Source organism: Blennius ocellaris (assembly GCF_963422515.1).
Source record: "Blennius ocellaris genome assembly, chromosome: 11".
Taxonomy (NCBI): domain Eukaryota; kingdom Metazoa; phylum Chordata; class Actinopteri; order Blenniiformes; family Blenniidae; genus Blennius; species Blennius ocellaris.
This window is the reverse complement of record NC_137660.1, coordinates 3,198,806-3,224,692: the sequence shown is the minus strand read 5'-3', so window position 1 is coordinate 3,224,692 and position 25,887 is coordinate 3,198,806. Positions and strand designations below refer to the sequence as shown.

At 46.7% G+C, this 25,887-nt stretch overlaps 1 protein-coding gene across 2 annotated transcripts in view; it reads left to right on the top strand.

The window, feature by feature from the left end:
• The window catches only part of LOC308136640 (integrin alpha-11-like), a 101,945-nt gene that overhangs the window by 74,434 nt on the left and 1,624 nt on the right, over window positions 1–25,887 (top strand). The window contains exons 23-28 of one of the 2 annotated variants that reach the window (XM_080505076.1): window positions 6,077–6,160; window positions 8,376–8,475; window positions 9,195–9,308; window positions 10,794–10,877; window positions 11,067–11,177; window positions 15,485–15,580. In XM_080505076.1, the coding sequence (XP_080361202.1) occupies window positions 6,077–6,160; window positions 8,376–8,475; window positions 9,195–9,308; window positions 10,794–10,877; window positions 11,067–11,177; window positions 15,485–15,580 (589 nt within the window). The remainder of the gene's footprint in view (window positions 1–6,076; window positions 6,161–8,375; window positions 8,476–9,194; window positions 9,309–10,793; window positions 10,878–11,066; window positions 11,178–15,484; window positions 15,581–25,887) is intronic. The other variant, XM_080505077.1, reaches the window with a different exon arrangement.

Below are 25,887 nucleotides of genomic sequence, written 5' to 3'. Positions count from 1 at the left end.
GGACAGTTTATCTCTACACCTCCTCCTCTGGACAGTTCAGCTCTACACCTCCTCCTCTGGACAGTTTATCTCTACACCTCCTCCTCTGGACACAGTTTATTTCTACACCTCCTCCTCTGGACAGTTTATCTCTACACCTCCTCCTCTGAACAGTTTATCTCTACACCTCCTCCTCTGGACAGTTTATCTCTACACCTCCTCCTCTGGACACAGTTTATCTCTACACCTCCTCCTCTGGACAGTTTATCTCTACACCTCCTCCTCTGGACAGTTTATCTCTACACCTCCTCCTCTGGACACAGTTTATCTCTACACCTCCTCCTCTGGACAGTTTATCTCTACACCTCCTCCTCTGGACACAGTTTATCTCTACACCTCCTCCTCTGGACAGTTTATCTCTACACCTCCTCCTCTGGACACAGTTTATCTCTACACCTCCTCCTCTGGACAGTTTATCTCTACATCTCCTCCTCTGGACACAGTTTATCTCTACACCTCCTCCTCTGGACACAGTTTATCTCTACACCTCCTCCTCTGGACAGTTTATCTCTACACCTCCTCCTCTGGACACAGTTTATCTCTACACCTCCTCCTCTGGACACAGTTTATCTCTACACCTCCTCCTCTGGACAGTTTATCTCTACACCTCCTCCTCTGGACAGTTTATCTCTACACCTCCTCCTCTGGACAGTTTATCTCTACACCTCCTCCTCTGGACACAGTTTATCTCTACACCTCCTCTTCTGGACAGTTTATCTCTACACCTCCTCCTCTGGACAGTTTATCTCTACACCTCCTCCTCTGGACACAGTTTATCTCTACACCTCCTCCTCTGGACAGTTTATCTCTACACCTCCTCCTCTGGACAGTTCAGCTCTACACCTCCTCCTCTGGACAGTTTATCTCTACACCTCCTCCTCTGGACACAGTTTATCTCTACACCTCCTCCTCTGGACAGTTTATCTCTACACCTCCTCCTCTGGACAGTTTATCTCTACACCTCCTCCTCTGGACACAGTTTATCTCTACACCTCCTCCTCTGGACACAGTTTATCTCTACACCTCCTCCTCTGGACAGTTTATCTCTACACCTCCTCCTCTGGACAGTTTATCTCTACACCTCCTCCTCTGGACACAGTTTATCTCTACACCTCCTCTTCTGGACAGTTTATCTCTACACCTCCTCCTCTGGACACAGTTTATCTCTACACCTCCTCCTCTGGACACAGTTTATCTCTACACCTCCTCCTCTGGACAGTTTATCTCTACACCTCCTCCTCTGGACAGTTCAGCTCTACACCTCCTCCTCTGGACAGTTTATCTCTACACCTCCTCCTCTGGACACAGTTTATCTCTACACCTCCTCCTCTGGACAGTTTATCTCTACACCTCCTCCTCTGGACAGTTTATCTCTACACCTCCTCCTCTGGACAGTTTATCTCTACACCTCCTCCTCTGGACACAGTTTATCTCTACACCTCCTCCTCTGGACAGTTTATCTCTACACCTCCTCCTCTGGACAGTTTATCTCTACACCTCCTCCTCTGGACAGTTTATCTCTACACCTCCTCCTCTGGACACAGTTTATCTCTACACCTCCTCCTCTGGACAGTTTATCTCTACACCTCCTCCTCTGGACACAGTTTATCGCTACACCTCCTCCTCTGGACACAGTTTATCTCTACACCTCCTCCTCTGGACACAGTTTATCTCTACACCTCCTCCTCTGGACAGTTTATCTCTACACCTCCTCCTCTGGACAGTTTATCTCTACACCTCCTCCTCTGGACAGTTTATCTCTACACCTCCTCCTCTGGACACAGTTTATCTCTACACCTCCTCCTCTGGACAGTTTATCTCTACACCTCCTCCTCTGGACAGTTTATCTCTACACCTCCTCCTCTGGACACAGTTTATCTCTACACCTCCTCCTCTGGACACAGTTTATCTCTACACCTCCTCCTCTGGACACAGTTTATCTCTACACCTCCTCTTCTGGACAGTTTATCTCTACACCTCCTCCTCTGGACAGTTTATCTCTACACCTCCTCCTCTGGACAGTTTATCTCTACACCTCCTCCTCTGGACACAGTTTATCTCTACACCTCCTCCTCTGGACAGTTTATCTCTACACCTCCTCCTCTGGACACAGTTTATCTCTACACCTCCTCCTCTGGACACAGTTTATCTCTACACCTCCTCTTCTGGACAGTTTATCTCTACACCTCCTCCTCTGGACAGTTTATCTCTACACCTCCTCCTCTGGACAGTTTATCTCTACACCTCCTCCTCTGGACACAGTTTATCTCTACACCTCCTCCTCTGGACAGTTTATCTCTACACCTCCTCTTCTGGACAGTTTATCTCTACACCTCCTCCTCTGGACAGTTTATCTCTACACCTCCTCCTCTGGACACAGTTTATCTCTACACCTCCTCCTCTGGACACAGTTTATCTCTACACCTCCTCCTCTGGACAGTTTATCGCTACACCTCCTCCTCTGGACAGTTTATCTCTACACCTCCTCCTCTGGACAGTTTATCTCTACACCTCCTCCTCTGGACACAGTTTATCTCTACACCTCCTCCTCTGGACACACAGTTTATCTCTACACCTCCTCCTCTGGACAGTCAGTTTATCTCTACACCTCCTCCTCTGGACAGTTTATCTCTACACCTCCTCCTCTGGACAGTTTATCTCTACACCTCCTCCTCTGGACAGTTTATCTCTACACCTCCTCCTCTGGACAGTTTATCTCTACACCTCCTCCTCTGGACACAGTTTATCTCTACACCTCCTCCTCTGGACACAGTTTATCTCTACACCTCCTCCTCTGGACACAGTTTATCTCTACACCTCCTCCTCTGGACACAGTTTATCTCTACACCTCCTCCTCTGGACAGTTTATCTCTACACCTCCTCCTCTGGACACACAGTTTATCTCAACACCTCCTCCTCTGGACAGTTTATCTCTACACCTCCTCCTCTGGACAGTTTATCTCTACACCTCCTCCTCTGGACACAGTTTATCTCTACACCTCCTCCTCTGGACACAGTTTATCTCTACACCTCCTCCTCTGGACACAGTTTATCTCAACACCTCCTCCTCTGGACAGTTTATCTCTACACCTCCTCCTCTGGACACACAGTTTATCTCAACACCTCCTCCTCTGGACAGTTTATCTCTACACCTCCTCCTCTGGACAGTTTATCTCTACACCTCCTCCTCTGGACAGTTTATCTCTACACCTCCTCCTCTGGACACAGTTTATCTCTACACCTCCTCCTCTGGACAGTTTATCTCTACACCTCCTCCTCTGGACACAGTTTATTTCTACACCTCCTCCTCTGGACACAGTTTATTTCTACACCTCCTCCTCTGGACACACAGTTTATCTCTACACCTCCTCCTCTGGACAGTTTATCTCTACACCTCCTCCTCTGGACACACAGTTTATCTCAACACCTCCTCCTCTGGACAGTTTATCTCTACACCTCCTCCTCTGGACAGTTTATCTCAACATCTCCTCCTCTGGACAGTTTATCTCAACATCTCCTCCTCTGGACAGTCAGTTTATTTCTACACCTCCTCCTCTGGACACAGTTTATTTCTACACCTCCTCCTCTGGACACAGTTTATCTCTACACCTCCTCCTCTGGACAGTCAGTTTATTTCTACACCTCCTCCTCTGGACACACAGTTTATTTATACACCTTCTCCTCTGGACAAAGTTTATCTCTACACCTCCTCCTCTGGACACAGTTTATCTCTACACCTCCTCCTCTGGACACAGTTTATTTTGGAGGTGTTTTTTGAGGTACAATTCTAAAAGAAACATAAAATCTGCAATGTTAAAAAAGTATGAAAATTACATTTGAATATATATAATATAAGATGTTAGATATTTGATTTGAGAAAACATGAAAATTGAGGGTTTTTTCTATTTTTTATTTATATATTGTAAATACTGCACATAAAATGCTTAAAATGATCTGTAAATATTTAGAATGTTGAACATTAACAGACATATAAAGTGATTGAAAAGCACCTGAGAGGCAGGCAGATATTTAAAGAGTGATATCTTCAACTCCTTTTTATTCAAAATGTGTTTTGGAAGTTTTGTTGCTAAGACTATTTCTTTTTTTTACTTTTGAATGAAATAAAGAATTTAAAAAAAAAATGCTTTCAAAGATGGATTGATGTGTTGCGCGAAAATATACCTGATATACCTTTTGTTTTCCCTAAATTCAGACAAACTGTGATTTCAAGTAAACCAGCCACAAAACACATTGGTTTTCCAAAAGGGACTAATGAAGCTCATGTACTTGTATTTGATTACAATCTAAAAAAACAAGACTGATGCAATGTGGTTTATAAACCCGCTGTATTTATATTAAGTTAATATTGGCTGAGATAATAATAATAATAATAATAATAATAATAATAATAGTTTCTGGGTTCATGCTGCTGGCTGGACTTTCCACTAACTCAGGGGTGGCCAACCCTGGTCCTCGAGAGCCGCAGCCCTGCAGGTTTTAGACGTCTCCTCACATCAATACAGCAATTAGTGGCTCCTTGTCCAGCTTTCTGCAGAGCCTCATCATGACAACAGGTGTGTTTGAGCAGGGAAACATCTGCACTAACTCATCTTGTTTCAGGAGTGTGTCTGAACTTGCTCTTCTGTACTTTTCCTCGGAGCAGAGGAGACTTCTGGAGACATCCGCAACACAAATGTGAAAATATAGACGGTAAACATGGTGGGAGATGACAAAACAAAACTTGGCACTACAAACAACAAAACAAACCACAAGTCTTCACGACTCTAAAGCGTTACCTGTGAAGATAATTATCATTAGGACTACAGCAAAAATGTAGATTCCTACATGTTTCTAGACTTTTCCTTTTCCTTTAGATTCTTTCTATCTTATAGATCAGTGTGTTACTACAATCTTTTCAAACGTAGAGGAATGTAGAAGTGTTACTCCTAATGTGCTTACTGCTTTGTTTGGTGTGTTGTCCTGTTCCATTAACCTCTGCTTTTACTAAGGATTTGATAGCATTTACAACTCTATTGGCTGGAGATTGATATTGTTCAAATGGAATTCTACAGTTCCACCTACCCGTGCAAGATGGATTAAAGAGGTATTATATGTTGTTACGCTTGAGAAAATCAGGTTGACTCTGTCTGGTACTGGTAGTAAATTTGAAAAGATCTGGAACCCCTTTTGATTATACGTTGATAGCACAGCGTGTTATATTCCTGTGGATTGAGCATGGTGTCATTTATCTTTTACTTTATATATTTAGGCTTTTCATTGTGGTGACTATTCATTCTATCTTTCCGGACAATTAGTTTGACTTGGAGGCGGTATGTGCCGGGGTTTGTTTGCTGTTTGTTTGCTGTTTGTTCATTATGTGAAAATTCAATAAACACAATTGTAAAAGAAACACAAAAAAAAATGTAGAGGAATGCAAAGAGCAGTTATGAAAACCAAAGCAGTGTAGATGAGTTCACTACAGTTTTAAATTCTCACTCTCATATGAAGAACCTCAACAACAACACAAGTTTCGGGAAAATTAGTGGAAAATTAGAGGAGAACTTCAAAACTAATCCAGGGTTGATGGGGAAACATGGGTTCTGTTGTACTTTATGTATGTTAAGGAAGCGCCCCCTCCTGGTGCTTCCCTGCTACTGCAGTCGACAATGATAAACGATACAACCACCATGGGGGGTCGAGGCTGTAGGGAAGTGGCTTCAAGCAGCAGTAAGTCAGACACGCAGCTTACAGACTTACTGCTCTCGGCATGAGGTTTGAACTTACATGGTCTTTAAGACAGACTGCTGTGTAAACGAAGGCAGTCACAGCAGGTAAATAAGAGTTCAGGGCTACAGGAGGGTTTGTGTTCACACACACTGTGTGTGTGTGTGTGTGTGTGTGTGTGTGTGTGTGTGTGTGTGTGTGTGTGTGTGTGTGTGTGTGTGTGTGTGTGTGTGTGTGTGTGTGTGTGTGTGTGTGTGTGTGTGTGTGTGTGTGTGTGTGTGTGTGTGTGTGTGTGTGTGTGTGTGTCCGTTAGCCAAGGAGAGGAGGGATTCCCAGATGACAACACCAATGACCTCTACCTCCCGCTGAAGTACCAGACTGACCTGCTCTTCACCAGGTGAGTCAAACCTCAAACAGTTTATTGGCACGTCAAATAAATCGTATTCATATCATCAGGTTATGGCTTCTGTTTTCTATTCAAAACATTAAAAAACAAAGTGTACTACTGACACTTCAGTAGGGACAATGTACATATCTGTGGTATTTGCAATAGATGAACGAGGAAAGTGTGAGCTTCGGTTGGATCGGAGGCCTTGGAACAATTCTACATTGTTTGTGATACCTTTAATGATTCATGAGTTTTAATTAGGGTTTGAGCACCAAGTGGTGCAAAGTCGAGAGGCCGAATGAAGCGTCAATGACGATTCATGAATCACTTTCTATATTTCCTGACTCCAGCAGACGCTCTTGGTTTGCAGACTGTCAATGAAGTGTTTTCAAACATTTGTTGAACAGACAGCGCCATCTAGTGGCTTCAGAAAAGAAAGACAGTGGTTCATGAAGCTTTGTTGACGCTTCATTTGGTGCAAAGACCCTATTAACCCTGCTCACATTACTGTACTCATCCTAACCCTAACCCTACCATCGTCCCAAACAAACCTGAATGTGCTTTAAAAGTTGTGAAACTTGCACACATATCAAAACTGACCTTTTATATATATATATATATAAAAGGTCAGTTATAGGAGAAATATACCAGTAGCAAGACGGCTCTTTCACACAGTTGTTTCTCTCACTCTTATATACGTGTAAACACCAATAACACATGTCTTCATATTTTTGTTTTTGTGGGCTGAGTATATTTAATTTTTTTGTAACTATTTCAGGTACATGCATGGGTGCGCGCACACACACACACACACACACACACACACACACACACACACACACACACACACACACATGTGTGGGTGGAGAAAGGGAGAGAGAGAAGTGGGGGGGGTGGATGGCCGGGGCCCCAGCGGGTTACTGGTAGCTCACCAACCGAGGTGCTCCCCTCGAAACACTGAGCTCCGTGAGTCTCCCACCATCAGTCGCCATGTTGGCATGGAGCCACGTCCCAGGTCTGTCCCGGGTCTGTCCCGGGTCTGTCCCGCAGAGTTCGAATTACGGGGGAGCTAAGGGGAGCTGGGCTCCCCTGAAAGGGACCTGAGCTCCCCTGAAAGCCTAATTTGAACAATTTAGGGGGAGCTCTATAAACACTGGCGCATACCTATTCTACAAACTTGAGAGGTCTGATCGCAAAAATAGGGCTCCCCCGAAAGCCACGTTGTAATTCGAACCCGGCTGTCCCGGGTCTGACCCGGGTCTGACCCGGGTCTGACCCGGGTCTCCAGGCTGTCACAGGGTTTCTGGATGCTTATTGTATAAATTCTTTATTTTATTTTATTTTATTTTATTTTATTTTATTTTATTTTATTTTATTTTATTTTATTTTATTTTATTTTATTTTATTTTATTTTATTTTATTTTATTTTATTTTATTTTATTTTATTTTATTTTATTTTATTTTATTTTATTTTATTTTATTTTATTTTATTTTATTTTATTTTAATAACTTAACTCTATTAACTTCTAAAGGCTTCCGTCTCACAACAAGACTAGACGTCTCAACCAGAAATGTCCTACCAGTGTCTCTGCAGTTAATTCTTTTAATGACTGTCTGGACTCGGGACTCGAGCACAAAGACTTTGGACTCGACTGTCTGGACTCGGGACTCGACTGTCTGGATTCGGGACTCGAGCACAAAGACTCGGGACTCGACTGTCTGGACTCGGGACTCGACTGTCTGGACTTGGGACTCGACTGTCTGGACTCGGGACTCGAGCACAAAGACTTTGGACTCGACTGTCTGGACTCGGGACTCGACTGTCTGGACTCGGGACTCGAGCACAAAGACTTTGGACTCGACTGTCTGGACTCGGGACTCGACTGTCTGGACTTGGGACTCGACTGTCTGGACTCGGGACTCGAGCACAAAGACTCGGGACTCGACTGTCTGGACTCGGGACTCGAGCACAAAGACTCGGGACTCGACTGTCTGGACTCGGGACTCGAGCACAAAGACTCGGGACTCAAGCACAAAGACTCGGGACTCGACTGTCTGGACTCAGGACTCAAGCACAAAGACTCGGGACTCGACTTTGACCTGCAAAACAAGGACTCGGTCCCAACTCTGCTAGGACAGTAGTAATATATATGTAAAATGTCTGCACGTGAGCTGTAAATGTATTATAAATGTAAAGGACTGGTCTGTGGTCTCCTCTTGGCAGAGACCCGAACCCTCCTGGTTTTGAGATCAGACCAGACCCTTCCCCCTCCCACATGGAGCAAATGGACGACCGCGCCTCAGTCTTCAACCTCACCTATTATGTAAGTTCAACACAGATGTTTTCTCAACATGTTTTCAAATGTCCAGACATTAAACATCTCAAAGCAGTCAAAGTAGGTGAAGTGGATGTTTTTCTGATGTGAACCTTTGCCACAACGTCTCTCCAGACCGGGGGATTCAGCTAAAGTGTTCAGAGGTCCAGTTTGACGAAATGTCTTGAAGCAAAAGTCCAGAAGATCAGAATGTCTAACCACTTTGGGCCCGTCCTCACCAGAACGCCAGTTCATGTAAACAAGCTGGTTTTGGCCGGTCGTCCACACATTAGAAGCACAAAAGCTGCTTTTCTGAACACGGGTCCCAGAGTGGGGAGATTCTAAGGCCCCGTTTACACGACAATGAATATGAGTGTATCGGGGGGGAAGAGCAACTGTGATAGAATCTTTCCACCTTGGGAGCCGGTATAAAAACTTTGCAGATACAGTGGATCTGCACACTGGGGTGTTGTAAATGGACGCCCCAAAAGTGAAGAAAGATTTGAGGACACACTTGTATTCCTTGTCGTGTAAACAGGGATATAGAATTCCCCCACTATGGGACCCATGTTCAAAAAAAACAGTTTTCTAAAACCGCCTCGTGTGGCTGATCGGCCCAAAACAGCTCGTTTATGTGAACTGGCATTCCTGTGTGGAAGGCCCTTCAGAAATACTGATTAAATCCTCTGTATGTCCTGTTGATGGCCAACTTTTGACTTTGTGTGCAGATTCAGAACCCTGGAATCTGGTCTGTGGAGAACGTCCTGCTGAGAGCTGAGATCTGTGCTGTGACCAGGCAGGGAAACAAGCTGATGGATATAACAGACTACAGCATCCAACAGGTGACACACAAACTATTGAAACAACTATAAGAACCAAACAAACTACATTTCTAATGAAAGTGCAGAATATGAATGAATGAATGAATATAAAATTTATTTAAAAGGGACAATGTACAGTTAAAACATAAATGTTGCCATTTGATGCACTATACCAGATTGTAGCTTTAAGCTAATTTGCATCTGTAGTCCCTTGGCAGGTCACAAAAATACAACACAGTAACAAGACAGATTAAACAATATACAGGGATAAAACACCACAACAACGTGGCTACACACGTCTGCGTGCAACTCCCCCCACCTCCCTCATCCCACCCACGCCCACACCCACACACACACCCACGCCCACGCACACACCCACACACACAAAAAGAAGTCTACGGACCAAATTAGTGGTTGCAGAGCTGAGCAGCTTTTAACAGATTTTTGAGGTTGGATTTGAAGACTCTGAGAGAGCTACTGCCCCTTACGGCGTCAGGTAAGGTATTCCACTGGTTTGTGGCTCTTACAGAAAAAGCAGATTGCCCCGCTACAGTGCGGCGAAATGGTATGGTACAATCTCGTATGGAGGATATTCTAGTGGATCTGATGGAATTTGACGAGCGAGCGTGGATAAAAACACATAATGGCTGTGGGGCCAAACCATTTAAAATTTTATAGACCATACACAAATTGGTGACTAACCTAAAATTCTCAAAGCTCAATAACTCATGTTTCTCAAGTATCCTACAATGATGATAACGAATTGGCTTTTTGTCCAGTGTTTTTAAAGTTTGTTTGTATAAAGACTCCAGAGGTCTCAAAGTAGATTCACCAGCCTGCCCCCAGCAGGTGATACAATATGACATGCGGGACAGAATCATGGCCGTCAGGTGTTACGTAGTTCTGCTCTTTGTAGTCAGTTCTGATGTCCTGCTTCACTACAGAGACATTCGGGGCTCCCAGGAGGCATTTAAGGCCTCATGTACACGACAACGTTTCACTCAGTTCAGAAAAGTTCTGCATTTACATGTAATGGTAGAAAAACTGAAAAGGCTGCAGTACGCATGGTACGCCACAAGGTGGTGCTGTTGGTTGTTTTAGTAATGAAAGCACACACACACAATATAAAGCTTAACAAAATTGAGAGACAGACATTCATCATGACTGATGACCAATGAGACGCAATCAGGGGTGAAGCTCAACTATAAAAGTACTTATATCCATTATAAAAAATAGAATACAGACTGGGAGCCATGTTTGCTACTCACGTCAAAGAAAAGTTCCAAGTTGAGAGCCAGTACGAGGAATTGAGGGTTGCAGTGGCTTAGAGCAACATTGTTGTATAAACAGACACAAAACAACGACACTTGTCTTCATTCTTGTGTTCATGGAGCCTCAGATCGCCGCCTGGACTGCCAATGACCCACAGCCCACTTTGAAGGCTTGAAACACAAACAGTATGTAAGAGTTTAATCCTGCACCTAATGACAGAGTGTCTCTGAGCAGGTTGGAGGGTCCCACTGTGTGCTCCCTCACCTGGCCTCAGCCAACACTGTCACCCCAGAGGACCTGTCACATCTGGCACAGCTGGTGAGACCGATGAACGACTCCCTGTCAAGAAAACCCACCAGTCAGCCATTGTTAAAGAAACCAATGTGTGTGTGTGTGTGTGTGTGTGTGTGTGTGTGTGTGTGTGTGTGTGTGTGTGTGTGTGTGTGTGTGTGTGTGTGTGTGTGTGTGTGTGTGTGTGTGTGTGTGTGTGTGTGTGTGTGTGTGTAGAACCACAGTAACAGTGTGAGCCTGGCCGTCCACTGCAGCCTGATCATCCCTCCATCCACGGAGGTGAAGGTGACGCTCAGAGGAAGACTCCGGCTCCAGGCTCTGAATGCAGTGAGTCATTTCACAACCTCCAGTGTGATCAGCACCATGGGAAACAGTCTAATAACCTCCAGTGTGATCAGCACCACAGGAAACAGTCTAATAACCTCCAGTGTGATCAGCACCATGGGAAACAGTCTAATAACCTCCAGTGTGATCAGCATCATGGGAAACAGTCTAATAACCTCCAGTGTGATAAACAGTCTAATAACCTCCAGTGTGATCAGCATCATGGGAAACAGTCTAATAACCTCCAGTGTGATAAACGGTCTAATAACCTCCAGTGTGATAAACAGTCTAATAACCTCCAGTGTGATCAGCACCACGGGAAACAGTCTAATAACCTCCAGTGTGATCAGCACCACAGGAAACAGTCTAATAACCTCCAGTGTGATCAGCACCATGGGAAACAGTCTAATAACCTCCAGTGTGATCAGCACCACAGGAAACAGTCAAATAACCTCCAGTGTGATCAGCACCATGGGAAACAGTCTAATAACCTCCAGTGTGATCAGCACCACAGGAAACAGTCAAATAACCTCCAGTGTGATCAGCACCATGGGAAACAGTCTAATAACCTCCAGTGTGATAAACAGTCTAGTAACCTCCAGTGTGATCAGCACCATGGGAAACAGTCTAATAACCTCCAGTGTGATAAACAGTCTAATAACCTCCAGTGTGATCAGCACCATGGGAAACAGTCTAATAACCTCCAGTGTGATCAGCACCACGGGAAACAGTCTAATAACCTCCAGTGTGATCAGCACCATGGCAAACAGTCTAATAACCTCCAGTGTGATAAACAGTCTAATAACCTCCAGTGTGATAAACAGTCTAATAACCTCCAGTGTGATAAACAGTCTAATAACCTCCAGTGTGATAAACAGTCTAATAACCTCCAGTGTGATAAACAGTCTAATAACCTCCAGTGTGATAAACAGTCTAATAACCTCCAGTGTGATCAGCACCACAGGAAACAGTCTAATAACCTCCAGTGTGATCAGCACCATGGGAAACAGTCTAATAACCTCCAGTGTGATCAGCACCATGGGAAACAGTCTAATAACCTCCAGTGTGATCAGCACCATGGCAAACAGTCTAATAACCTCCAGTGTGATCAGCACCACGGGAAACAGTCTAATAACCTCCAGTGTGATCAGCACCATGGGAAACAGTCTAATAACCTCCAGCGTGATCAGCACCACGGGAAACAGTCTAATAACCTCCAGTGTGATCAGCACCATGGGAAACAGTCTAATAACCTCCAGTGTGATCAGCACCACAGGAAACAGTCTAATAACCTCGAGTGTGATCAGCACCATAGGAAACAGTCTAATAACCTCCAGTGTGATCAGCACCATGGGAAACAGTCTAATAACCTCCAGTGTGATAAACAGTCTAATAACCTCCAGTGTGATCAGCACCATGGCAAACAGTCTAATAACCTCCAGTGTGATCAGCACCACGGGAAACAGTCTAATAACCTCCAGTGTGATCAGCACCATGGGAAACAGTCTAATAACCTCCAGTGTGATCAGCACCACGGGAAACAGTCTAATAACCTCCAGTGTGATAAACAGTCTAATAACCTCCAGTGTGATCAGCACCATGGGAAACAGTCTAATAACCTCCAGTGTGATAAACAGTCTAATAACCTCCAGTGTGATCAGCACCATGGGAAACAGTCTAATAACCTCCAGTGTGATCAGCACCATGGGAAACAGTCTAATAACCTCCAGTGTGATCAGCACCACGGGAAACAGTCTAATAACCTCCAGTGTGATCAGCACCATGGCAAACAGTCTAATAACCTCCAGTGTGATAAACAGTCTAATAACCTCCAGTGTGATAAACAGTCTAATAACCTCCAGTGTGATAAACAGTCTAATAACCTCCAGTGTGATAAACAGTCTAATAACCTCCAGTGTGATCAGCACCACGGGAAACAGTCTAATAACCTCCAGTGTGATCAGCACCATGGGAAACAGTCTAATAACCTCCAGTGTGATCAGCACCACAGGAAACAGTCTAATAACCTCCAGTGTGATCAGCACCATGGGAAACAGTCTAATAACCTCCAGTGTGATCAGCACCACGGGAAACAGTCTAATAACCTCCAGTGTGATCAGCACCACAGGAAACAGTCTAATAACCTCCAGTGTGATCAGCACCATGGGAAACAGTCTAATAACCTCCAGTGTGATAAACAGTCTAATAACCTCCAGTGTGATCAGCACCATGGCAAACAGTCTAATAACCTCCAGTGTGATCAGCACCACGGGAAACAGTCTAATAACCTCCAGTGTGATCAGCACCATGGGAAACAGTCTAATAACCTCCAGTGTGATCAGCACCATGGGAAACAGTCTAATAACCTCCAGTGTGATCAGCACCACGGGAAACAGTCTAATAACCTCCAGTGTGATCAGCACCACAGGAAACAGTCTAATAACCTCCAGTGTGATCAGCACCACAGGAAACAGTCTAATAACCTCCAGTGTGATCAGCACCATGGGAAACAGTCTAATAACCTCCAGTGTGATCAGCACCATAGGAAACAGTCTAATAACCTCCAGTGTGATAAACAGTCTAATAACCTCCAGTGTGATCAGCACCATGGGAAACAGTCTAATAACCTCCAGTGTGATAAACAGTCTAATAACCTCCAGTGTGATAAACAGTCTAATAACCTCCAGTGTGATCAGCACCACGGGAAACAGTCTAATAACCTCCAGCGTGATCAGCACCACGGGAAACAGTCTAATAACCTCCAGTGTGATCAGCACCACAGGAAACAGTCTAATAACCTCCAGTGTGATCAGCACCACAGGAAACAGTCTAATAACCTCCAGTGTGATCAGCACCACAGGAAACAGTCTAATAACCTCCAGTGTGATCAGCACCATGGGAAACAGTCTAATAACCTCCAGTGTGATCAGCACCATAGGAAACAGTCTAATAACCTCCAGTGTGATAAACAGTCTAATAACCTCCAGTGTGATCAGCACCATGGGAAACAGTCTAATAACCTCCAGTGTGATAAACAGTCTAATAACCTCCAGTGTGATCAGCACCATGGGAAACAGTCTAATAACCTCCAGTGTGATAAACAGTCTAATAACCTCCAGTGTGATCAGCACCACAGGAAACAGTCTAATAACCTCCAGTGTGATCAGCACCACAGGAAACAGTCTAATAACCTCCAGTGTGATCAGCACCATGGGAAACAGTCTAATAACCTCCAGTGTGATCAGCACCATAGGAAACAGTCTAATAACCTCCAGTGTGATAAACAGTCTAATAACCTCCAGTGTGATCAGCACCATGGGAAACAGTCTAATAACCTCCAGTGTGATAAACAGTCTAATAACCTCCAGTGTGATCAGCACCACGGGAAACAGTCTAATAACCTCCAGTGTGATCAGCACCACGGGAAACAGTCTAATAACCTCCAGTGTGATCAGCACCATGGGAAACAGTCTAATAAGCACACTAAGGTTTGAAGCACTTAAAGCATCCAGCAGTTGTTGAGGGAAGAGTTCAGTCAGTCTCCACTGAACCAACACATCGTCAGGAGCAAAGACATGGAGCCAGATGTGAAGCTGGAAGGTGGTGGTCACACACATCTGTAACGTTCACATCTGTTTCAGATGTGGTGGTCACACACATCTGTTACAGATGTGGTGGTCACACACATCTGTAACGTTCACATCTGTTACAGATGTGGTGGTCACACACATCTGTTACAGATGTGGTGGTCACACACATCTGTAACGTTCACATCTGTAACGTTCACATCTGTTACAGATGTGGTGGTCACACACATCTGTAACGTTCACATCTGTTACAGATGTGGTGGTCACACACATCTGTAACGTTCACATCTGTTACAGATGTGGTGGTCACACACATCTGTTACAGATGTGGTGGTCACACACATCTGTAACGTTCACATCTGTTACAGATGTGGTGGTCACACACATCTGTTACAGATGTGGTGGTCACACACATCTGTAACGTTCACATCTGTAACGTTCACATCTGTTACAGATGTGGTGGTCACACACATCTGTAACGTTCACATCTGTAACGTTCACATCTGTTACAAATGTGGTGGTCACACACATCTGTTACGTTCACATCTGTAACGTTCACATCTGTTACAGATATGGTGGTCACACACATCTGTTACGTTCACATCTGTAACGTTCACATCTGTTACAGATATGGTGGTCACACACATCTGTAACGTTCACATCTGTTACAGATGTGGTGGTCACACACATCTGTAACATTCACACTCACCTTTCTACTTTCAGGTGAGCTTCAGGTCTCTGGAGGTCTTGACTGCTGCCTCCATCCAGCTGGAGGCGTCCAGCGCCATGTTCCTGCAGGAGGAGCGCCCCGTCAGAGAGGTGACGCTCAACACTCCTCAACACTCCTCAACACTCCTCAACCCTCCTCAACACTCCTCAACACTCCTCAACACTCCTCAACACTCCTCAACACTCCTCAAACTCACAACACTCACAACACTCCTCAACACTCACAACACTCCTCAACAGTCCTCAACACTCACAACACTCCTCAACACTCCTCAACACTCACAACACTCCTCAACACTCCTCAAGACTCACAACACTCACAACACTCCTCAACACTCCTCAACACTCACAACACTCCTCAACACTCCTCAACACTCACAACACTCCTCTACACTCCTCAACACTCACAACACTCCTCAACACTCCTCAACACTCTCAACACTCACAACACTCCTCAACACTCACAACACTCCTCAACAGTCCTCAACACTCATCAACACTCACAACACTCCTCAACACTCACAACACTCCTCAACACTCACAACACTCCTCAACACTCCTCAACACTCACAACACTCCTCAACAGTCACAACATTCCTCAACACTCCTCAACACTCCTCAACACTCACAACACTCCTCAACACTCACAACACTCCTCAACACTCCTCAAGAGTCACAACACTCACAACACTCCTCAACACTCCTCAACACTCTCAACACTCACAACACTCCTCAACACTCACAACACTCCTCAACAGTCCTCAACACTCCTCAACACTCACAACACTCCTCAACACTCCTCAACACTCACAACACTCCTCAACACTCACAACACTCCTCAACACTCACAACACTCACAACACTCCTCAACACTCCTCAACACTCACAACACTCCTCAACACTCAAAACACTCCACAACACTCCTCAACACTCCTCAACACTCACAACACTCCTCAACACTCATCAAGAGTCACAACACTCCTCAACACTCAAAACACTCCACAACACTCCTCAACACTCCTCAACACTCACAACACTCCTCAAGACTCACAACACTCCTCAACACTCATCAAGAGTCACAACACTCACAACACTCCTCAACACTCCTCAACACTCCACAACACTCACAACACTCCTCAACACTCACAACACTCCTCAACACTCACAACACTCCTCAACACTCCTCAACACTCACAACATTCCTCTACACTCCTCAACACTCCTCAACACTCACAACACTCCTCAACACTCCTCAACACTCTCAACACTCCTCAACACTCCTCAACACTCACAACATTCCTCAACACTCACAACACTCCTCAACACTCCTCAACACTCACAACACTCCTCAACACTCACAACACTCCACAACACTCCTCAACACTCACAACACTCCTCAACACTCCTCAACACTCACAACACTCCTCAACACTCCTCAACACTCACAACATTCCTCTACACTCCTCAACACTCCTCAACACTCACAACAATCCTCAACACTCCTCAACACTCTCAACACTCTTCAACACTCACAACACTCCTCAACACTCCTCAACACTCACAACACTCCTCAACACTCCTCAACACTCACAACACTCCTCAACACTCACAACACTCCTAAACACTCCTCAACACTCCCCAACACTCCTCAACACTCACAACACTCCTCAACACTCACAACACTCCTCAACACTCACAACACTCCTAAACACTCCTCAACACTCCTCAACACTCACAACATTCCTCAACACTCACAACACTCCTCAACACTCCTCAACACTCCTCAACACTCCTCAACACTCTCAACACTCACAACACTCCTCAACACTCACAACACTCCTCAACACTCCTCAACACTCACAACACTCCTCAACACTCACAACACTCCTCAACACTCCTCAAGACTCACAACACTCACAACACTCCTCAACACTCCTCAACACTCACAACACTCCTCAACAGTCACAACATTCCTCAACACTCCTCAACACTCCTCAACACTCAAAACACTCCTCAACAGTCCTCAACACTCTTCAACACTCACAACACTCCTCAACACTCCTCAACACTCACAACACTCCTCAACACTCACAACACTCACAACACTCCTCAACACTCACAACACTCTTCAACACTCCTCAACACTCACAACATTCCTCTACACTCCTCAACACTCACAACACTCCTCAACACTCTCAACACTCCTCAACACTCCTCAAGACTCACAACACTCCTCAACACTCACAACACTCCTCAACACTCTCAACACTCCTCAACACTCTTCAAGACTCACAACACTCCTCAACACTCCTCAACACTCCTCAAGACTCACAACACTCCTCAACACTCTCAACACTCCTCAACACTCCTCAAGACTCACAACACTCCTCAACACTCACAACACTCCTCAACACTCCTCAATACTCCTCAACACTCACAACATTCCTCAACACTCACAACACTCCTCAACAATCCTCAACACTCACAACACTCCTCAACACTCACAACACTCCTCAACACTCCACAACACTCCTCAACACTCACAACACTCCTCAACACTCACAACACTCCTCAACACTCCTCAACACTCCTCAACACTCACAACATTCCTCTACACTCCTCAACACTCCTCAACACTCACAACAATCCTCAACACTCACAACATTCCTCAACACTCACAACACTCCTCAACACTCACAACATTCCTCTACACTCCTCAACACTCCTCAACACTCTCAACACTCCTCAACACTCTCAACACTCCTCAACACTCCCAACACTCACAACACTCCTCAACACTCGTCAATACTCCTCAACACTCTCAACACTCCTCAACACTCACAACACTCCTCAACACTCACAACACTCCTCAACACTCACAACACTCCTAAACACTCCTCAACACTCCCCAACACTCCTCAACACTCACAACACTCCTCAACACTCACAACACTCCTCAACACTCACAACACTCCTAAACACTCCTCAACACTCCTCAACACTCACAACATTCCTCAACACTCACAACACTCCTCAACACTCCTCAACACTCCTCAACACTCCTCAACACTCTCAACACTCACAACACTCCTCAACACTCACAACACTCCTCAACACTCCTCAACACTCACAACACTCCTCAACACTCAAAACACTCCTCAACACTCCTCAAGACTCACAACACTCACAACACTCCTCAACACTCCTCAACACTCACAACACTCCTCAACAGTCACAACATTCCTCAACACTCCTCAACACTCCTCAACACTCAAAACACTCCTCAACAGTCCTCAACACTCTTCAACACTCACAACACTCCTCAACACTCCTCAACACTCACAACACTCCTCAACACTCACAACACTCACAACACTCCTCAACACTCACAACACTCTTCAACACTCCTCAACACTCACAACATTCCTCTACACTCCTCAACACTCACAACACTCCTCAACACTCTCAACACTCCTCAACACTCCTCAAGACTCACAACACTCCTCAACACTCACAACACTCCTCAACACTCTCAACACTCCTCAACACTCTTCAAGACTCACAACACTCCTCAACACTCCTCAACACTCCTCAAGACTCACAACACTCCTCAACACTCTCAACACTCCTCAACACTCCTCAAGACTCACAACACTCCTCAACACTCACAACACTCCTCAACACTCCTCAACAATCACAACACTCCTAAACACTCCTCAACACTCCTCAATACTCCTCAACACTCACAACATTCCTCAACACTCACAACACTCCTCAACAATCCTCAACACTCACAACACTCCTCAACACTCACAACACTCCTCAACACTCCACAACACTCCTCAACACTCACAACACTCCTCAACACTCACAACACTCCTCAACACTCCTCAACACTCACAACATTCCTCTACACTCCTCAACACTCCTCAACACTCACAACAATCCTCAACACTCACAACATTCCTCAACACTCACAACACTCCTCAACACTCACAACATTCCTCTACACTCCTCAACACTCCTCAACACTCTCAACACTCCTCAACACTCTCAACACTCCTCAACACTCCCAACACTCACAACACTCCTCAACACTCGTCAATACTCCTCAACACTCTCAACACTCCTCAACACTCACAACACTCCTCAACACTCACAACACTCCTCAACACTCCTCAAGACTCACAACACTCCTCAACACTCCCAACACTCCTCAACACTCACAACACTCCTCAACACTCCTCAACACTCACAACACTCCTCAACACTCCACAACACTCCTCAACACTCCTCAACACTCACAACACTCCTCAACACTCCTCAACACTCTCAACACTCCTCAACACTCCTCAAGACTCACAACACTCCTCAACACTCACAACACTCCTCAACACTCCTCAACACTCACAACACTCCTCAACACTCACAACACTCCTCAACACTCACAACACCCCTCAACACTCACAACACTCCTCAACACTCCTCAACACTCACAACACTCCTCAACACTCCTCAACACTCCTCAACACTCACAACACCCCTCAACACTCACAACACTCCTCAACACTCACCACACTCCTCAACACTCACAACACTCCTCAACACTCCTCAACACTCCTCAACACTCACAACACTCCTCAACACTCCTAAACACTCAGAAAAAAGTCCTCAACACTCCACAACACTCACAACACTTACAACGCTCCACAACACTCACAGCACTCCTCAACACTCCTCAACACTCCTCAACACTCACAACACTCCTCAACACTCACAACACTCCTCAACACTCCTCAAGACTCACAACACTCACTACACTCCTCAACACTCCTCAACACTCCTCAACACTCACAACACTCCTCAACACTCACAACACTCCTCAACACTCCTCAACACTCACAACACTCCTAAACACTCCTCAACACTCACAACACTCCTCAACACTCACAACACTCCTAAACACTCCTCAAGACTCACAACACTCACTACACTCCTCAACACTCCTCAACACTCCTCAACACTTCTCAACACTCACAACACTCCTCAACACTCACAACACTCCTCAACACTCCTCAACACTCACAACACTCCTAAACACTCCTCAACACTCACAACACTCCTCAACACTCACAACACTCCTCAACACTCACAACACTCCTAAACACTCCTCAACACTCACAACACTCCTCAACACTCACAACACTCCTCAACACTCACAACACTCCTAAACACTCCTCAACACTCCTCAACACTCCTCAACACTCACAACACTCCTCAACACTCACAACACTCCTCAACACTCACAACACTCACTGCAGTCTGTGCCTGCTCTGCCTCCACCCGCCTGAGCAGTAGGTGGAGGTGTGGAGGAATTCTTCCAACTCTAACACCACCCTCATTGGCAGACCCCAGCAGCTCCATTCCTCCTCCATCACCAACATCACCTGTTATGGACACATAACTGCCCTCTCCACCTCCGTCACCAACCTCCACCTCCATCACCAACCTCCACCTCCATCACCAACCTCCACATCCATCACCAACCTCCACATCTGTCACCAACCTTCACCTCCATCACCAACCTCCACCTCCATCACCAACCTCCACATCCGTCACCAACCTCCACATCTGTCACCAACCTCCACCTCCATCACCAACCTCCACATCCGTCACCAACCTCCACATCTGTCATCAACCTCCACATCCATCACCAACCTCCACATCTGTCACCAACCTCCACCTCCATCACCAACCTCCACGTCCGTCACCAACCTCCACCTCCATCACCAACCTCCACCTCCATCACCAACCTCCACATCTGTTATCAACCTCCACATCCATCACCAACCGCCACCTCTGTCACCAACCTCCACCTCCATCACCAACCTCCACATCCATCACCAACCGCCACCTGTCACCAACCTCCACATCCGTCACCAACCTCCACCTCCATCACCAACCTCCACATCCGTCACCAACCTCCCCATCTGTCATCAACCTCCACCTCCATCACCAACCTCCACATCTGTCACCAACCTCCACCTCCATCACCAACCTCCACCTCCATCACCAACCTCCACATCCATCACCATCCTCCACCTCCATCACCAACCTCCACCTCCATCACCAACCTCCACATCTGTCATCAACCTCCACATCTGTCATCAACCTCCACATCTGTCATCAACCTCCACCTCCATCACCAACCTCCACCTCCGTCACCAACCTCCACCTCCATCACCAACCTCCACATCTGTCACCAACCGCCACCTCTGTCACCAACCTCCACATCCATCACCAACCTCCACCTCCATCACCAACCGCCACCTCTGTCACCAACCTCCACCTCCATCACCAACCTCCACATCTGTCACCAACCTCCACATCTGTCATCAACCTCCACATCCATCACCAACCTCCACCTCTTCCACCAACCTCCACATCCGTCACCAACCTCCACCTCCATCACCAACCTCCACATCTGTCATCAACCTCCACATCCATCACCAACCTCCACATCTGTCATCAACCTCCACATCCATCACCAACAACCACCTCTTCCACCAACCTCCACATCCATCATCAACCTCCACATCTGTCATCAACCTCCAGCTCCGTCACCAACCTCCACATCCATCACCAACCGCCACCTCTGTCACCAACCTCCACCTCCATCACCAACCTCCACATCCATCACCAACCGCCACCTCTGTCACCAACCTCCACATCCATCACCAACCTCCACCTCCATCACCAACCGCCACCTCTGTCACCAACCTCCACCTCCATCACCAACCGCCATCTCTGTCACCAACCTCCACCTCCATCACCAACCTCCACATCTGTCATCAACCTCCACATCTGTCATCAACCTCCACCTCCATCACCAACCTCCACATCCGTCACCACCTCCACCTCCATCACCAACCTCCACATCTGTCATCAACCTCCACCTCCGTCACCAACCTCCACATCCATCACCAACCTCCACATCCATCACAAACCTTAACCTCCGTCACCAACCTCCACATCTGTCATCAACCTTCACATCCATCACCAACCTCCACATCCGTCATCAACTTCCACATCCTCCACCAACCTCCACATCCGTCACCAACCTCCACATCTGTCATCAACCTCCACCTCCATCACCAACCTCCACATCCGTCATCAACTTCCACATCTGTCATCAACCTCCACCTCCGTCACCAACCTCCACATCCGTCACCAACCTCCACATCCATCACCAACCTTCACCTCCATCACCAACCTCCACATCTGTCATCAACCTCCACATCCATCACCAACCTCCACATCCATCATCAACCTCCACCTCCGTAACCAACCTCCACATCTGTCATCAACCCCCACCTCCGTCACCAACCTCCACATCCGTCACCAACCTCCACATCTGTCATCAACCTCCACCTCCGTCACCAACCTCCACCTCTGTCACCAACCTCCACATCTGTCATCAACCTCCACATCCATCACCAACCTCCACATCCGTCATCAACCTCCACATGTGTCATCAACCTCCACCTCCGTAACCAACCTCCACCTCCGTCACCAACCTCCACATCCGTCACCAACCTCCACATCTGTCATCAACCTCCACCTCCGTCACCAACCTCCACCTCCGTCACCAACCTCCACATCCGTCATCAACCTCCACATCTGTCATCAACCTCCACCTCCGTAACCAACCTCCACCTCCGTCACCAACCTCCACATCTGTCATCAACCTCCACCTCCGTCACCAACCTCCACCTCCATCACCAACCTCCACATCTGTCATCAACCTCCACCTCCGTAACCAACCTCCACCTCCATCACCAACCTCCACATCTGTCATCAACCTCCACCTCCGTCACCAACCTCCACATCCATCACCAATCTCCACCTCCATCACCAACCGCCACCTCTGTCATCAACCTCCACATCCATCACCAACCTCCACTTCTTCCACCAACCTCCACATCCGTCACCAACCTTCACCTCCATCACCAACCTCCACATCTGTCATCAACCTCCACCTCCGTCACCAACCTCCACATCCGTCACCAACCTCCACAGCTGTCATCAACCTCCACCTCCGTCACCAACCTCCACCTCTGTCACCAACCTCCACCTCTGTCACCAACCTCCACATCCATCACCAACCGCCACCTCTGTCACCAACCTCCACCTCCATCACCAACCTCCACATCCATCACCAACCGCCACCTCTGTCACCAACCTCCACATCCATCACCAACCTCCACCTCCATCACCAACCGCCACCTCTGTCACCAACCTCCACCTCCATCACCAACCGCCATCTCTGTCACCAACCTCCACCTCCATCACCAACCTCCACATCTGTCATCAACCTCCACATCTGTCATCAACCTCCACCTCCATCACCAACCTCCACATCCGTCACCACCTCCACCTCCATCACCAACCTCCACATCTGTCATCAACCTCCACCTCCGTCACCAACCTCCACATCCATCACCAACCTCCACATCCATCACAAACCTTAACCTCCGTCACCAACCTCCACATCTGTCATCAACCTTCACATCCATCACCAACCTCCACATCCGTCATCAACTTCCACATCCTCCACCAACCTCCACATCCGTCACCAACCTCCACATCTGTCATCAACCTCCACCTCCATCACCAACCTCCACATCCGTCATCAACTTCCACATCTGTCATCAACCTCCACCTCCGTCACCAACCTCCACATCCGTCACCAACCTCCACATCCATCACCAACCTTCACCTCCATCACCAACCTCCACATCTGTCATCAACCTCCACATCCATCACCAACCTCCACATCCATCATCAACCTCCACCTCCGTAACCAACCTCCACATCTGTCATCAACCCCCACCTCCGTCACCAACCTCCACATCCGTCACCAACCTCCACATCTGTCATCAACCTCCACCTCCGTCACCAACCTCCACCTCTGTCACCAACCTCCACATCTGTCATCAACCTCCACATCCATCACCAACCTCCACATCCGTCATCAACCTCCACATGTGTCATCAACCTCCACCTCCGTAACCAACCTCCACCTCCGTCACCAACCTCCACATCCGTCACCAACCTCCACATCTGTCATCAACCTCCACCTCCGTCACCAACCTCCACCTCCGTCACCAACCTCCACATCCGTCATCAACCTCCACATCTGTCATCAACCTCCACCTCCGTAACCAACCTCCACCTCCGTCACCAACCTCCACATCTGTCATCAACCTCCACCTCCGTCACCAACCTCCACCTCCATCACCAACCTCCACATCTGTCATCAACCTCCACCTCCGTAACCAACCTCCACCTCCATCACCAACCTCCACATCTGTCATCAACCTCCACCTCCGTCACCAACCTCCACATCCATCACCAATCTCCACCTCCATCACCAACCGCCACCTCTGTCATCAACCTCCACATCCATCACCAACCTCCACTTCTTCCACCAACCTCCACATCCGTCACCAACCTTCACCTCCATCACCAACCTCCACATCTGTCATCAACCTCCACCTCCGTCACCAACCTCCACATCCGTCACCAACCTCCACAGCTGTCATCAACCTCCACCTCCGTCACCAACCTCCACCTCTGTCACCAACCTCCACCTCCGTCACCAACCTCCACCTCTGTCACCAGCTCCATTTTAAAACGGTCATGTGACCTCTGACTCACACGGCGCGTTCTATGTCATTCTACACGACTAAATAATAATGTTCACATTTTGCGTCTTAACAGTAGTATATTTCTTTTTTACTTGACATTCTTTCATTTATATCTTGTCTTTTTTCTTTTGAGGTCGCGGTTTCTTTTCAGAGAGGCAGTCACTGCACTCCGTCATTTTCACTATTTGAACAGTTTAAGCTTTTGTGACTTTATGAACATCTCTATCCTTTTCTTTTTTTCTTTCATTTAAGTGATTCAAACATTTATTTTGGACATTTTGACGTCATTTTTTCCCATGTTGCTTTTATTTTTTAATTTTCTGGGTTTTTTGTTCTTTCTTTGTCTTGTCAAATGGAGCATTAATTATGGATGCATTTCCTCTCATTGATCGTCACTATTTTAGCTGTTTTGGGATTTTTTTTTACGTTTTTTTTTTTTTTTTTGCCACGAGATGGGTCTTTTTGAAAATAAGTCTGTTGTGCAGTAAAGAAAAGATTAAGGGGGAGAAAAAGCAAACATGCCAAAGTGTCCTTGGGCAAGACACTGAACCCCAAACTGCTCCCACTGCAGCCTCCATTGGTGTGTGAATGTGGTGAGCGATGGGTGTAAAGCGCTTCGTGGCTGCTCTCAGTGGAAAGACGCGATAGAAGTGAGTCCATTGAAAGTTTGCAGAGCAGCTCTAGAGC